We start from the raw sequence: 16,127 nt of genomic DNA, 5'->3' as shown, positions 1-16,127 counted from the left end.
AGGGCCTGGGGTTGCTGAGCCCAAACTGACCTGGAACTTTTAGGAAAATGCTTTGTACCACAAAAGGTGCATTTTAGTTTAGCTTTGGAGCAGGAAGAATAGAGTGAGGATGGGCACCTCATTTGAATATAGTAAGATAATGATAAAACAGAGAAACCAAAATTATGGGTTCCTCATTTGCTCCATCTTCTGACCAGCGTGGACAGGCCAGGCTTGGTGAAGGGGATGTGAAAGCCCAGCAGGGCTTTTGAGGAACCGAGGGGTAAGAGGAGCCACAGGAGACTGGCAACAACATTTTATCATAATTTATAAAAGTGGAGGAAAACAGAATGCAGTAATGTATGTATTTGGGCGAAAATGACATCAGTCAGTTCAGTTCAGTCGCTCAGTCGTGACCGACTCTTTGCGACCCCGTGAACCGCAGCACGCCAGGCCTCCCTGTCCATCACCAACTCCCGGCGTCCACCCAAACCCATGTCCATTGAGTCGGTGATGCCATCCAACCATCGCATCCTCTGACATCCCCTTCTCCTCCAGCCCTCAATCTTTCCCAGCATCAGGGTCTTTTTCAATGAGTCAGCTCTTCGCATCAGGTGGCCAAAGGATTGGAGTCTCAGCTTCAACATCAGTCCTTCCAATGAACATTCAGGACTGATTTCCTTTAGGACGGACTGGTTGGATTTCTTTGCAGTCCAAGGGACTCTCAAGAGTCTTCTCCAACACCACAGTTCAAAAGCATCAAGTCTTCGGCGCTCAGGTTTCTTTATAGTCCAACTCTCACATCCATACATGACCACTGGAAAAACCATAGCCTTGACTAGATGGACCTTTGTTGACAAAGTAATGTCTCTGCTTTTCAGTATGTTGTCTAGATTGGTCATAACTTTCCTTCCAAGGAGTAAGCGTCTTTTAATTTCATGGCTGCAATCACCATCTGCAGTGATTTTGGAGCCCAGAAAAATAAAGTCAGCCACTGTTTCCACTGTTTGCCCATCTATCTGCCATGCAGTGATGGGACCAGATGCCATGATCTTAGTTTTCTGAATGTTGAGCTTTAAGCCAATTTTTTCACTCTCCTCTTTCACTTTATCAAGAGGCTTTTTAGTTCCTCTTCACTTTCTGCCATAAGGGTGGTGTCATCTGCATATCTGAGGTTACTGATATTTCTCCCAGCAATCTTGATTCCAGCTTGTGCTTCCTCCAGCCCAGTGTTTCTCATGATGTACTCTGCATAGAAGTTAAATAAGCAGGGTGACAATATACAGCCTTGACATACTCCTTTTCCTATTTGGAACCAGTCCGTTGTTCCATGTCCAGCTCTAACTGTTGCTTCCTGACCTGCATACAGGTTTCTCAAGAGGCAGGTCAGGTGGTCTGGTATGCCCAACTCTTTCAAAATTTTCCACAGTTGATTGTGATCCACACAGTCAAAGGCTTTGGCATAGTCAGTAAAGCAGAAATAGGTGTTTTTATGGAACTCTCTTGCTTTTTCGATGATCCAACAGACATTGGCATTTTGATCTCTGGTTCCTCTGCCTTTTCTAAAACCAGCTTGAACATCTGGAAGTTCATGGTTCACGTATTGCTGAAACCTGGCTTGGAGAATTTTGAGCATTACTTTACTAGCGCGTGAGATGAGTGCAATTATGTGGTAGTTTGAGCATTCTTTGGCATTGCCTTTCTTTGGGATTGGAATGAAAACTGCCCTTTTCCAGTCCTGTGGCCACTGCTGAGTTTTCCAAATTTGCTGACATATTGAGTGCAACACTTTCACAGCATCATTTTTCAGGATTTGAAATAGCTCAACTGGAATTCCATCACCTCCACTAGCTTTGTTTGTAGTGATGCTTCCTAAGGCCCACTTGACTTCACATTCCAGGATGTCTGGCTCTAGGTGAGTGATCACACTATCGTGATTATCTGGGTCGTGAAGATCTTTTTTGTACAGTTCTTCTGTATATTCTTGCCACCTCTTCTTAATATCTTCTGCTTCTGTTAGGTCCATACCATTTCTGTCCTTTATCGAGCCCATCTTTGCATGAAATGTTCCCTTGGTATCTCTAATTTTCTTGAAGAGATCTCTAGTCTTTTCCATTCTGTTGTTTTCCTCTATTTCTTTGCATTGATCACTGAGGAAGGCTTTCTTACCTCTCCTTGCTATTCTTTGAAAATGACATCAACATCCTGCAAAGTTCCCCAATATTTTTTAGAGAGAACATCAGGAACTTCCCTGGTGGTCCAGTGGTTAAGACTGTGTTTCTATTGCAGGGAGCATGGGTTTGATCCCTGGTCAGGGAGCTAAGATCCTGCATGCCACACAGTGTGGCCAAACGATAAAAAATAAAGTTATGGGAAAAAGTTGCAGACTTTTAGAAAAGTTGCAAAAAATACTACAAAGATTCATATTTATCCTTCACCCAGATTCCTCTGAGTTCAGTTCAGTTCAGTTTAGTCTCTCAGTCATGTCCAGCTCTTTGCGACCCCATGGACTGCAGCACACCAGGCTTCCCTGTCCATCACCAACTCCTGGAGCTTGCTCAAACTCGTGTCCATCGAGTCAGTGATGTCCTCAACCATCTCATCCTCTGTCGTCCACTTCTCCTCTTGCCTTCAGTCTTTCCCAGCATCAGGGTCTTTTCCAATGAGTCAGTTCTTTGTGTCAGGTGAGCAAAGTATTGGAGCTTCAGCATAATGTTAGTGTTTCACGCTGTTCACTTGGTGTGTACTCTCTCCACACACACACACACGCACGTGCATGCAGGTTTCAGAACTATTTGGGAATAAGTTGTAAGCATAATGCCACTTACTCCTAAGTTTGTGTGTCTCCGAAAGGTCAATTCTACTTTTCTCCATAACCACAGTAAAACCAGAAAATTAACATTGATACAATACTATCTGATTGTATCATTCACATTTTGTCAATTATCTTGACAAGTGTCCTTTAAAGTAGCAATGATAATAATAATAGTAGTAGTTGTTATTTCTGCTCCAGCATCACACCCAAGATCATGTATTGCATTTAGTTCATGTCACTTTAGTCTCCTTTAGCTGGAACAATTCCTCAGTCTTGTCTTTTCTTTCATGACCTTGATTTTTTGAAGAGTAAAGGCCATTTATGTTGTAATGGTGGTGGTGGTTTAGTCACTAAGTCATGTCCAACTCCTACAACCCCATGGACTGTAGCCCGCCAGGCTCCTCTGTCAGTGGGATTTCCCAAGCAAGAATACTGGAATGGATTGTCATTCCCTCCTCCAGGGTATCTTCTCAATCCAGGAATCGAACCTGCATCTCTTGCTTGGCAGACAGACTCTTTCCCGCTACACCACCAGGCTTCCCTTTATGTTGTGAGTTGTCCCTCACTTTGAGTCTGTCTGATCTTTCCTCATGATTCAGTTCAGGTTTGCTTTCTTGGCAAGATTACCACTGAAACGGCATAGTAAACGGCATGTGATATCTGTTTGTCCACATTAATAGTTTTTAAAATTATATATTAATAACAGTGTTATTGAGTTATAATTCACATATAATAAAAGTCACCGTTTTAAAGTGTAAAATCCAGTGGATTTTAGTGTATTCCCAGAGTTGTACAGTCATTATCACAATCAATTTTAAAACATTTCATCACCCCCAAAAGACCCCATCCCCATTACTAATCATTCTCTGTGTCCTTTTCCCCAGTCCATCTAACCAGTAATCTACTTTCTGTTGGCATGAATTTGCCTATCCTGGATATTTCATGTAAATAAAACCTGTGCAGCTTTTTGTATCTGGCTTCTTCCACTCAACACAGTGTTTGCAAGGTTCATCCATGCTGGAGCAGGTATCAGCACCGCATCCCTTTTTATGGCCAAATAATATTCCATTGCATGATGTCTATTTACACATTCTGTTGATTCATTCATCAGTCAAAGAGCCTCTTGATGAAGGTGAAAGAAGAGAGTGAAAAAGCTGACTTAAAACTCAACATTCAGAAAACTAAGATCATGGCATCTGGTCCCATCACTTCATGGCAAATAGATGAAGAAACAATGGAAACAGTAACAGACTTTATTTTTCTGGGCTCCAAAATCACTGCAGATGGTGACTGCAGCCATGAAATTAAAAGATGCTTGCTCCTTGGAAGAAAAGCTATGACCAACCTAGACAGCGTATTAAAAAGCAGAGACGTTACTTTGCTGACAAAGGTCTATCTAGTCAAAGCTATGGTTTTTCCAGTAATCATGTATGGATGTGAGAGTTGGACCATAATGAAGGCAAGCACCAAAGAATTGATGCTTTTGAACCCTGGTGTTGGAGAAGACTCTTGAGAGTCTGTTGGACTGCAAGGAGATCAAACCAGTCAGTCCTAAAGGAAATCAATCCTGAATATTCATTGGAAGGACTGATACTGAAGCTGAAATTCCAATATTGGCCACCTGATGAGAAGAACTGACTCATTAGAAAAGACCCTGATGCTGGGCAAGATTAAAGGCCGGAGGAGAAGGGGACAACAGAGGATGAGATGGTTGGATGGCATCACCGACTCAATGGACGTGAGTTTGAGCAAACTCCGGGAATTGGTGATGGACAGGAAGGCCTGGCATGCGGCAGTCCATGGGGTCGCCAAGAGTCAGACACAACTGAGTGACTAAACAACAACGTATTTTGTTGCTTCATTCATCAGTCAGTGGACATTTGGGTTGTTTGCACTTCGGGGCTATTACAAATAGTGGTGCTATGCACTTGCGTGTACAACTTTCTGTGTGGACACATGTCTTTAATTTCCAGGGTATGTGTCAGGGTTCCCAATACCATGGCTAGTTTCAGTGATTCACCAGGATGGCTCCGAGGACCTGGCACATAGTCCTACCGCTGGCTGATTTTCTGCACTGAAAGGACACAGAGCAAAATCAGCGAAGAGGAAATGTGCGCGCGGAAAGCCCAGAAGGAAACCGGGCCCAGCGTGCAAGAGTGCTCTCTGGGTGGAGCCAAACAGAACACACTTCATTTATCTGAATTGGAACGACAGGTGTGAGACGCTGTTCACCAGGGAAGCTCATTAGAGACTTAATGCCCAAAGTTTTCCTGGGGGCTGATCACGGAAGAACCCCCTGCCTAACATGTACCAAAATTCCACACTCCCGGAAGGGAAGCTGCTGTTCAGCATACACCAGGTTGTTGTGCCGCCCGGGTGCAGTAAACCACCCTTACCCATCAGAGAATGGTCAGAACACTCACTGAACTCAAGTTCCCAGACACCAGCCAAGGGCCCAGTGTGCAAGCGGGGCCTTTCTAGGGGTAGAGTCTCAGGCCTGCTGTGTTGTCTCTGTTCTGTGCAGGTCTGCCCCGAGGAGTGCAATCTCTAGGTCACATGACACTCTGTATTTAACTTTTTATGCTAAACTGTTTTCCAAAGCAATTGTAGCCATCTTCATTTCTACCAGCAATTGATGAGGGTTCCAATTTTTTCACAGCCTGGCTAACACTTGTTATTGTCCATCTTGTTGATTACAGCCATCCTAGTGGAACTGATGGGTTTTTAAGTTGGTGAGTTGCAAGCATTTAGGACCGAAAAAGGAGGACCCATAGGGGCCAAAATGGGTTCTCTAAGAGCAGATCATACCAGTCTAACCCCTGATTTCTCTTTAAAAGAAAAAAACCCATCTATTTTCTCTGTACTGGGACAGAGTGTTTTTTGTGTTTCGGTTCTGTCCTTCACAATATCTTTGTACAGAAAATGGAGACATGGAGCTTGGACTGATTGTCTGGCAGATTCCTCCCGTGTTGACAGATGACACTCAGAGAGCAAGGCTGGAGTCAGGTGAAGGGCCCCTGCTGCTGTTTCCCTGATTCTGTGTTCAGCCCAGCCATTGAATATTTCTGTCCAAAACTTGGGGGAGATGCAGATGGCAGAGCCATCAAAGTAGGCAAAATACCCCAAACAGGCAGACACACACACATTGAATGATAAGATCTGGTTCCAGAAAGATCCTGACAGAACGGAATGGTATGCAGAGTCCAACGACATGCAGTTATTAAGCACAAATCGCAAATCCACACCCACAAAGTCTGGTCCAGATACATCTGGACCAGGGAGAGTTTGCACTTTGGTTTCTGTTTGTTACCAAAAACCAACCTTTACAAATGGGTAATAAAGTCTGGGCACCCTAGAAAAATGTTATGATCTATGCCTGCAGTTTCAGGGGATTCAGAGCTCTGCCATCAGGGGAACTGTTGAAGGAGCTGGTCTGTTCCACGGCCAGTCAGCAGCCTACAGTGGCTTGAGAGTTGGCTGCTCCTGCATGAAGATCTGTGGTCGGAGCGTATGAGCTGTCTTCCACAAGGCCCGCAGGGAAAAGCAGATTTGGATTGATTAAGAACTTTGTGAAACTCAGCAGTTGAATGAGCTGCCTGGTAAGATGGTGAGCACCCCATCACTCACAGTGTTCAAAGAGAGGTTACTTAGCCTTTTATTAAGGAGTTTGCATAGGGCAAGAGGTGGCCAGGTCACCTTTCAGGCCTTAGTTCAGTTCAGTCACTCAGTCGTGTCTGACTCTTTGAAACCCATGAATCGCAGCACACCAGGCCTCCCTGTCCATCATAAACTCCCGGAGTTCACTCAGACTCAAGTCCATCGAGTCAGTGATGCCATCCAGCCATCTCATCCTCTGGCATCCCCTTCTTCTCTTGCCCCCAATCCCTCCCAGCATCAGAGTCTTTTCCAATGAGTCAACTCTTCGCATGAGGTGGCCAAAGTACTGGAGTTTCAGCTTCAGCATCATTCCCTCCAAAGAAATCCCAGGGCTGACCTACTTCAGAATGGACTGGTTGGATCTCCTTGCAGTCCAAGGGACTCTCAAGAGTCTTCTCCAACACCACAGTTTAAAAGCATCAATTCTTCGGCACTCAGCCTTCTTCACAGTCCAACTCTCACATCCATCCATGACCACAGGAAAAACCATAGCCTTGACTAGACAGACCTTTGTTGGCAAAGTAATGTCTCTGCTTTTGAATATGCTGTCTAGGTTGGTCATAACTTTCCTTCCAAGGAGTAAGCGTCTTTTAATTTCATGGCTGCAGTCACCATCTGCAGTAATTTTGAAGCCCAAAAAAATAAAGTCTGACACTGTTTCCACTGTTTCCCCATCTATTTCCCATTAAGTGATGGGACCAGATGACATGATCTTAGTTTTCTGAATGTTGAGCTTTAAGCCAACTTTTTCACTCTCCACTTTCACTTTCATCAAGAGGCTTTTTAGTTCCTTTTCACTTTCTGCCATAAGGGTGGTGTCATCTGCATATCTGAGGTTATTGATATTTCTCCCGGCAATCTTGATTCCAGCTTGTGTTTCTTCCATTCCAGCGTTTCTCATGATGTACTCTGCATATAAGTTAAATAAGCAGGGTGACAATATACAGCCTTGACATACTCCTTTTCCTATTTGGAACCAGTCTGTTGTTCCATGTCCAGCTCTAACTGTTGCTTCCTGAACTGCATACAGATTTCTCAAGAGGCAAATCAGGTGGTCTGGTATTCCCATCTCTTTCAGAATTTTCCACAGTTGATTGTGATCCACACAGTCAAAGGCTTTGGCATACTCAATAAAGCAGAAATAGGTGTTTTTCTGGAACTCTCTTGCTTTTTCCATGATCCAGCGGATGTTGGCAATTTGATCTCTTCTGCCTTTTCTAAAACCAGCTTGAACATCAGGAAGTTCATGGTTCATGTATTGCTGAAGCCTGGGCTTGGAGAATTTTGAGCATTACTTTACTAGCGTGTGAGATGAGTGCAATTGTGCGGTAGTTTGAGCATTCTTCGGCATTGCCTTTCTTTGGGATTGGAATGAAAACTGACCTTTTCCAGTTCTGTGGCCACTGCTGAATTTTCCAAATTTGCTGACATATTGAGTGCAACACTTTCACAGCATCATCTTTCAGGATTTGAAATAGCTCAACTGGAATTCCATCACTTCCACTAGCTTTGTTCGTAGTGATGCTTTCTAAGGCCCACCAGACTTTACATTCCAGGATGTCTGGCTCTAGGTCAGTGATCACACCATCGTGATTTATCTGGGTCATGAAGATCTTTTTTGTACAGGTTTTCTGTGTATTCTTGCCACCTCTTCTTAATATCTTCTGCTTCTGTTAGGTCCATACCATTTCTGTCCTTTATCGAGCCCATCTTTGCATGAAATGTTCCCTTGGTATCTCTAATTTTCTTGAAGAGATCTCTAGTCTTTCCCAATCTATTGTTTTCCTCTATTTCTTTGCATTGATCACTGAGGAAGGCTTTTTTATCTCTTCTTGCTATTCTTTGGAACTCTGCATTCAGATGCTTATATTTTTCCTTTTCTCCTTTGCTTTTCGCTTCTCTTCTTTTCACAGCTATTTGTAAGGCCTCCCCAGACAGCTATTGGAACTGCCTAAACCAGAAGCCAGGGACAGTCCATCTCTAAAGCCAAGCCCAGGGGTTGCCCAAGGCACACAGCACCAGTTCCAGGGTCATCCTCTTGCGTCCTCACGATCCTACTTGTCCATCAGGATGTTTGGGTGCCCGTGAAGCTCCCCTTGGGGCTTCCCTGGTGGCTCACGTGATAAAGAATCCACCTGCAGTGTGGGAGACCTGGGTTCGATCCCTGGGTTGGGAAGATCCCCTGGAGGAGGGCATGGCAACCCACTCCAGTATTCTTGCCTGGAGAATCCCCACGGACAGAGGAGCCTGGCAGGCTGCAGTCCATGCGATCGCAAAGAGTCGGACACGACTGAGCGACGAAGCGCAGCATGCACCCAGAAGCTCCCCTTGAGACACATGCCTTCTCCCGAGCACTTCTGTTACTCCGAAGACACACCCCCTTTCAAATTTCCACTGAGACTTGAAAGATGAGCAGTTGGCAGGGAAGTGGAGGGAGGGGACTGGGGAGCACTCCCATAATGACTGCACCCCAAACTGCGGTGAGCACAGGACAGGCCACCTGGTAGGTTAGGGCGGGTGGGGAAGAGAAGTAAAGACTGCCTGGCTGTGACCTTTCCCGTCACCCCTGCTCATCCAGCGCCTGGGCTGGTGACCCAAGGTGCAGGCGCTAGGCTGAGCTTTCAAGGGTCTGTGTGCCCCTGGGCACATGTGCGTGTGACCGAGCAGCTTGATTGCCTTCCGAGTCCTGTCCCAGTGACGCAGGGATTGTGTGTGCCTTCCTTCCCCTCCATTGATTGAGAGGACTGTGAGAATGGGCCATGATCCAAACATCCCCACGTCCCTGCAGTGACAGCTCCTTTGAGAACACGTGGATACCTATGGTTCTCTTAATTACTCCTGCACACCCACTTCCCTGTCTCTCTAGTAGGTGGGGCTTGGGGTGGGGCTCGGTCCTCGCCCTCCCGACCACCGACCTCCACTCCTGCTACTGCCATCTATGTTGGAACCGCCTCCTGCTGCTCCCCTACCCAGCCACCTCCCCCACGACTTAATTGAGGGCCTCCCCCCCAGAATAAGACAGCCTGAGGGAGGAGGCTGGTCTCCCTTAAGTGCTCGTACCCGGCAATTAGTTTCCCTTATTGCCAATTCAAGATAAGTAGAAAATAACAGAGGAATGGAACCAGGACCCAAAGCCTGTGCCAAGTGCTTGGCATGCATTACCATGACATTCACATGTGTGTCTCATGGGAAGCCACAGAGCAGGCCAGGCACGGAGGTGGGATTTGCCAGCCTGGGAGTTGAAAGGGCTGTACACCACCAGTCCTGCTGACTGTGCCTCCCTGACCACCTTCCATCTCGGAGCCTCAGTTTCATCATCCCTGAAGTGGAGAGATAATACTAGATTATGCTAGTATATGATTTTATGGAGAGCGCAGGTCATAGCCCTGGCAGGTCTGCCCTCTGGGCCTGTGTGTTTGGGTCCCAGTGGTGAGTGTGGCAGTAGTTACTGTCTAGGTGTGCCTGGAAGACGTGGCTTGGCACCAGGAGTGGAAGAGCATGGAGAGTGCAGAGGGCATTGTCCAGAAAGACAGAGCTGAAGCAGGAAGGTGGGCCGGGAGGCCGAAGGAGAAAAGCAGACGGGTGCCGGACAGTGTCTGGAAGTGAGCTGAGAAGTAGGAATAACACACACAGTAGACCAGTGGTTCTCAGGTGTGGCCCATGGACCATGGGGAGTCTCTTAGCCAAAAATCGCAGGTCCCACCCCAGACCTGCTGGATCAGAAACTCAAGGATGGGGCCCAACAGTCTGTTTTAACAAGCTCCCCAGGTGACACGGATGCAGTCCAGGTCTGAGAACTAATAAGGTGGATGAGAGGAGGGGAGGATGGATAAGGCTTGGAGAACTCAGTGGGCATTTTAAAGGCTGAGCAGGAAGGAGGACTTGTGTTTATTGATCGCTTGCTGTGTCAGGTCGAAAACTGGGCATTTCCAGCTACTTGCTTTCATTTAAACCTTTCAGGATTGTGGCAGAGCAGGCCTTGATATTCCCATCTCAGAGATGAGACAGCTGAGGCTTAGAGACTTTTAGTCACTTGCAAAATCAAAGAGAGAGTGGCAGAGAGAGAATTAGAAGCCAGGCCTCTCTGGCCCGGAAGCCTGACTTCCTTCCACTAGCCCAGGCTGCCTCCCACCTCCCTGTCCCTCAGGAGTGCCTCCACTGCCTGGCCTGGCCCCTTCCTCAACCCCATGGTCACCCCAGAGCTCTGCTCAGCTGTCCTCCTCCTTCAGCCTGCCATCAAAGGCAAAAGGCAGACCTGGGGAGGGGCGGGGTAGCAGGGCTGGGGACAAATGTCACCTTGCATCCCTCCAGCCTCCAGTGCTAAGCACAGTTAGGGGACAAAGGTTCTTCTGTGATGCTCCCAAGGGGCTGACATAATTGACCCAATGGTGGTGTTCATGGTAAAGAACCCGCCTGCCAATGCAGGAGATGTAAGAGATGCGGATTCAATCCCTGGGTCAAGAAGATCCCCCGGAGAAAGGAATGGCAACCCACTCCAGTGTTCTTGCCTGGAAAATCCCATGGACAGAGGAGCCTGGCGGTCTACAGTTCATAGGGTCACAAAGAATCGGTCATAACTGGAGTGACTTAGCACAGTAGGAACTCATGCACGCACTGGGAGACAAAGCTGACAGATACTCGTTGCCAAGACCTGTGCAGGGTGCTTTGGGGAAACTGAGGCAAAGAAAGTATAGTTTAATGGCTTTCAAGAGTTCATGGTCCAGAGCCAGTGAAGCAAAAACCAACAGTGACCCCCTGGGGTGCTTGGAGGCCTGAGACAGCCAAGCGCAGTGTTGGAGGAGTTCAAGGAGACTCCTACAGTGACGTCAGGGAACAGACTTAAGACTTCGGGCCACAGGGCATGCTCTCAAGTCCTGGCATTCTCACTGACTCACTGGATAACCCCAGGCAGGTTACCTCCTGTCTTGACCTGTCTCCTTATCTACAAAACGGGAGTTAATCCTTCCCGCAGGGGATGGTTCTATTAGATTCTAACAGACATCCCTCAGGGAGTTTCATTTCCTTCCCTTCAAAGGGTCACCTTAAGTCCAAGAAGGCTTCACGGAGGAGCTGTCTTTCCACGATGGCACTCACATCCGGATGGCCAGAAGGAACTTAGTATCGTTTGTGTCATCTCTGCGGAATCTGTGGGCAGACGCAGCATGCGTGGGGTGGTCTAAGGAGAACGGTCTTCCAGGTGTAACTATGAAAATGATGGGGAGAGGAAGCTGTCTTTCTCAGTGTGGAAGATTGTTTTCGTAATGTGGTTTCAAATCTCGCTGCAGGAGGCGAGGCCTTGCGGCCAGCCCGTGCTGCCGCGACTCTCCACGCTCAGCCTCTGTCTCTGCTCTTCCTTACAGATGATGCAGTTCGCCTGGCAGAGCTACAAGCGCTACGCGATGGGGAAAAACGAGCTCCGGCCCCTCACGAGAGATGGCTACGAGGGGAACATGTTCGGTGAGCTGACCTCGGGAGAAGCCCTGCCCCTGGGGGCCAAGCAGTATCCTTGCTCGGGGACAGTTTTATTGTTGGCATTTTCGCCTCCTGAGTGGTGTCCCTCTTTCTCCAGACCTGGAGGCTCCTAAGTGTGCGTTCCCTTCAGGGTTGTCTAGGTTGCTGAGCCTTCTAGGTTTGAGGGAAACCCACATGCTTCTCCCTCACCTCAAACTCTTCTTTCTAAGCACCTGTTGTTAATTTTCAGAGCAGACAGACTTGGAAATGTGAGTGGGGACAGTGAGTGGTGGACACGTGTTTCCACAGAGAAGGCAGGCAGATCTGAAGGACACAGAGGATGGGGTTTAAATCCGCTCCTTCAGGCGGCTGTAAAATGATCTTCGATGTTTGCCTAGAGAAACCAGACACGCCTCTGATAAACTGGGCATGCACACTGCCTTGAGGGTCTTGGGGGCGTGTCTGTCGCCGGCCGGCTTGGTGAACACACAGTCACGTTAGGGAGCCCCCCAGGTGCCGCTGCATGTTGGCAGCTTGAGTTTGACCTGCAGCCTCACTGCGCGACCTCTCTGCCCTTTGCCACCACGAGATCTCCTCACCCAGAGCCTCGAAAGCCCCTCTCAGCTGGAGAGTCTACAGAGTGCCTCATTGTCAGCACGGCTTCAGGTTTCAAATGTAATTCCTGGACAAACTGCCAGCTCCCTTGTCTACAGGCCTTTCACGTGAGAAGATGCTGGACGCACCGGGCTTTCTTCTTCCCTGAGAGACAGGAGCTATTTGGGCAGAGCGGGGCTGGAGACAGAAATTCCTCACCTGTATTTCCCAATCCTCAGAAGCACAGACTCCTGACACTGAGACCCAAAGACCTAAGTCAGATGAAATTCTCCAGAAAAATTTCAAAAGCAGGTTTACGAAGAGAAGCCTCCCATGCGTATTTGTGTTATGTGAAAAGAGACCCAGGATCTACACCAGGCAGCATCCTGACCCTTCTGGCTGTTCAGACAGTTCACTTCCCTTGGGTAGGAGGGTGGGATTTGGGTGAATCTTGCTTTTTTTCCCCTAATTATGATAGGCATGTAGGGGATAAGAGAAAGTATCAAAAGTGTAACGCTGGCAAAAAATAACTCATTCTACCACATAGACGCAGCCTCTGTGGACATCTTGGCTTTGTTGTTGTTCGGTTGCTCAGTTGTGTGACTCTTTGTGACCCCATGGACTGCAGCATGCCAGGCTTCCCTCCCAGAGCTTGCGCAAACTCATGTCCATCAAGTCAGTGATGCCATCCAACCACCTCATCCTTTGTCGTCCCCTTCTCCTCCTGCCTTCAGTCTTTCCCAGCATCAGGGTCTTTTCTAATTTGTCAGCTCTTCACATCAGGTGGCCAAAGTATTGGAGCTTCAGCTTCAGCATAAGTCCTTCCAATGAATATTCAGGATTGAATTCCTTTAGGGTAGACTGGTTTGATCTCCTTGCAGTCCAAGGGACTCTCAAGAGTCTTCTCCAACACCACAGTTCAAAAGCATCAGTTCTTTGGCCCTCAGCCTTCTTTATGGTCCAACCTTCACATCCATTCACGACTACTGGAAAAACCATAGCTTTGACTAGACGGACCTTTATCAGCAAAGTAATGCCTCTGCTTTTTAACATGCTGTGGCTTATTTCCTTTCAATCTTTTCTTCAGTATTCTCTTCCTTCTTCTCTATATAATATTATGTTCCTTCTTTTTTAATGTTACATCATGTGTTTCATTAATTCATGTAAAATTTTTTATAAAGAATATTTTTAATGGGGAGACTTCTCTGGTGGTCCAGTGGTTAAGACTCTGCCATGGCAGGGGGCACAGGTTCGATCTCTGGTCGGGCAACTAAGATATCCTACATGCCATGTGGTATGGCCAAAAAAAAAAGAATATTTTTATTGGATACAGTTATTGCATTGATGTGCCATAATTCATTTGACCATTCCACTGATGTTGGACAAATGTTCTTTCCAATTTTTCACCAATAGAGATAGCACATTGTTACCATCTTTGTGTACAAAATGTTGTCTTAGGACAGGTTTGGAGAGAGGACTCCTGAGTTGGAAGGAGGAAGGCAGATATTGCTGTAACCTCAAGTATGAAATGTGTGGATTCCAGTTTTGGAGGCTCACTGCCCTCCCTGCCCAGATCATGGAGCTTCCCCAGTACCCGCATCAGCCCTGGGGAAAGATGGCCAGTGTGGCTCTCATCAGAGTTGTTAGAGCTTTGGTTACTAGTGTCATCGAGGAAGGTAATCCTTTCCTCTCTGCATAGGGTGCAAATATTCAGGAAACTGGTGGAGGTGGATGGGGGGCTGTTGATTTCTGAAACTGCAGAGCGTGGGCTTAGCTACTGCTGTGACCACTCATGGCGATAGAGGGAGCACCCATGGGGAGCATACTGGGAGGAACTGGGCTGAACCAAGTCCCATTTTATGAAATTCCTCAGGGCCTGTGATGTACATCTCAACCCTCCAACCCCTTTCCCATCACGGAGCCTGAGGGAGAGAGGACAGCTGGGAACGATGCAAAGAAACCTGGATCTTGAACCAGGAGACCTGGGTGCAAGTCCTCACTGCCCTAAACTATCTGTGTGTCCAAGTCCAGGTCACTTGACCTCTCTGGGCTCCTGTTCATTCATCTTTCACACTCGGGTTGCTACGAGAGGGTGCAAGAACACCCTGAACAAAGGGCCAAGTATGTAGGAGTGATTTAAGACTTCCACTGTAGTACATGTGGTTGGCAGTTGCCCAGGTGAGCCCACGGGGGGTGCTGAGGCCCCTGTCTCTCATGAGCAGCCTTGGCAAGGCCCTGGGTGCCCTGTCACCCCATGCCCGCAGCAGTCCCGGCAGTGAAGCGAGGCCTGCCTTCTGCAGCCAGCAGTTGAGCCGCAGTGGGCGGCTGTCTCCTGGGAAAAGAGGACATGCAGGGCCCCAGGCACTGGGCAAGGGGAAACTAGCCTTGGTTTCTTGCTCTTTCACTCAGCAGCTGCTTGTTTAGCGCCACGTCTGGCGCTGACTGCTGGGGACGCAGGGGTAAATGGTACAGCGATAACTCCACCAGCTCTGCCAAGATGTACACTGGGAACCCTTCCTTGGGGCCCCTCTGGGGTCATCTAGGTGCTCTCAGAATGAAGGACAACTAGAGGGGATCAACAGACCTTGTCTGGCTTGTGGTTCTGGGCCCCTGGAGCCCAGCAAGTTCAGATTGACTTCACTATTTCCTATCTGAGTGACCCTGGGCAAGGCGTTTCTCCCTGAGCCTGAGTTTTCTGTAAAGTGGAACTAATGAAAACATTATCCCAGGGGCTTCCCCAGTGGTCCAGTGGTTAAGAATCTGCCTGCCAATGTAGGGGACATGGGTTCGATCCCTGGTCTGAGAAGATCCCACACGCCATGGAGCAACTAAGCCCATATGCCTACTGAGGCCACACTGTAGAGCCCATGAGCCCCAGCTACTGAAGCCCACATACCTAGAGCCCATGCTTTGAAACAGGAGATGCCCCTGTTCTCTGCAACTAGGGAAAGCCTGTATGCAGCAATGAAGACCCAGCACAACCCCCAACCCCCAACAAAAAAAAGTAAATAAATCAATCTTTAAAAAAAAAAAAAGGAACACATTACCCCAGCCCAGCCCAGGGCTTCCCGACAGAACTGTCTTAATAAGTGGTAGTTATGCTTATCATTGCCACAAATGGATCTGAGATACAGAGGCTTACGGGAACACCCCCGGAGGAGGAGGGTTTCGGGGCATTTGAGAAGCCTGGAGGAGGTTCTAGTTTGGGTTGGACCCGTGAGGGACTTGGAAGCCAGACTATTCTAGAAGGTAGGAGATGAACTGGCCTGAATTAAGCTGCTTGTCACACCACTGCTGCTTTTGCTGGACTCATACGGGCTTATGGGTGGCATCATTCCTGGGCTCTGGCAGCCTCTGTCATCAGTCACCTCACTGGAAGCTGAGCCCTGCAGGGCATGGTCAGCTGTCAGCCATCCCCACCCTGCTCTGCCCAGCTGGGTGGATGTTTGGGGTCCCTGAGCTGCATGCTGGTGCGTGTTGGTCTGGCGTGGGCTCTGACATCCTCCCCGGGCCTGCAGGACCAGGAGAGTTGCATACGGGGAGGAGTGACGGGTTCACGCCAGTGCCTGGCTCTGCAGGATTTACAGGGGCTGCAGCCAGGACATCGGACGTGGAGCCTGGGCTCCACATG

General features: G+C 48.1%; 1 protein-coding gene across 1 annotated transcript in view; it reads left to right on the top strand.

Annotated features, from left to right (window-relative positions):
* MAN1C1 (mannosidase alpha class 1C member 1) overlaps positions 1-16,127 on the top strand; it is a 151,575-nt gene that overhangs the window by 52,969 nt on the left and 82,479 nt on the right. The window contains exon 2 of the mRNA XM_027519995.1: positions 11,812-11,908. Within this exon, the coding sequence (XP_027375796.1) occupies positions 11,812-11,908 (97 nt within the window). The remainder of the gene's footprint in view (positions 1-11,811; positions 11,909-16,127) is intronic.

This window comes from Bos indicus x Bos taurus, chromosome 2, assembly GCF_003369695.1.
Source record: "Bos indicus x Bos taurus breed Angus x Brahman F1 hybrid chromosome 2, Bos_hybrid_MaternalHap_v2.0, whole genome shotgun sequence".
NCBI classification, from domain to species: domain Eukaryota; kingdom Metazoa; phylum Chordata; class Mammalia; order Artiodactyla; family Bovidae; genus Bos; species Bos indicus x Bos taurus.
The sequence above is the reverse complement of the archived record's forward strand: the minus strand, read 5'-3'. Positions and strand labels throughout refer to the sequence as shown.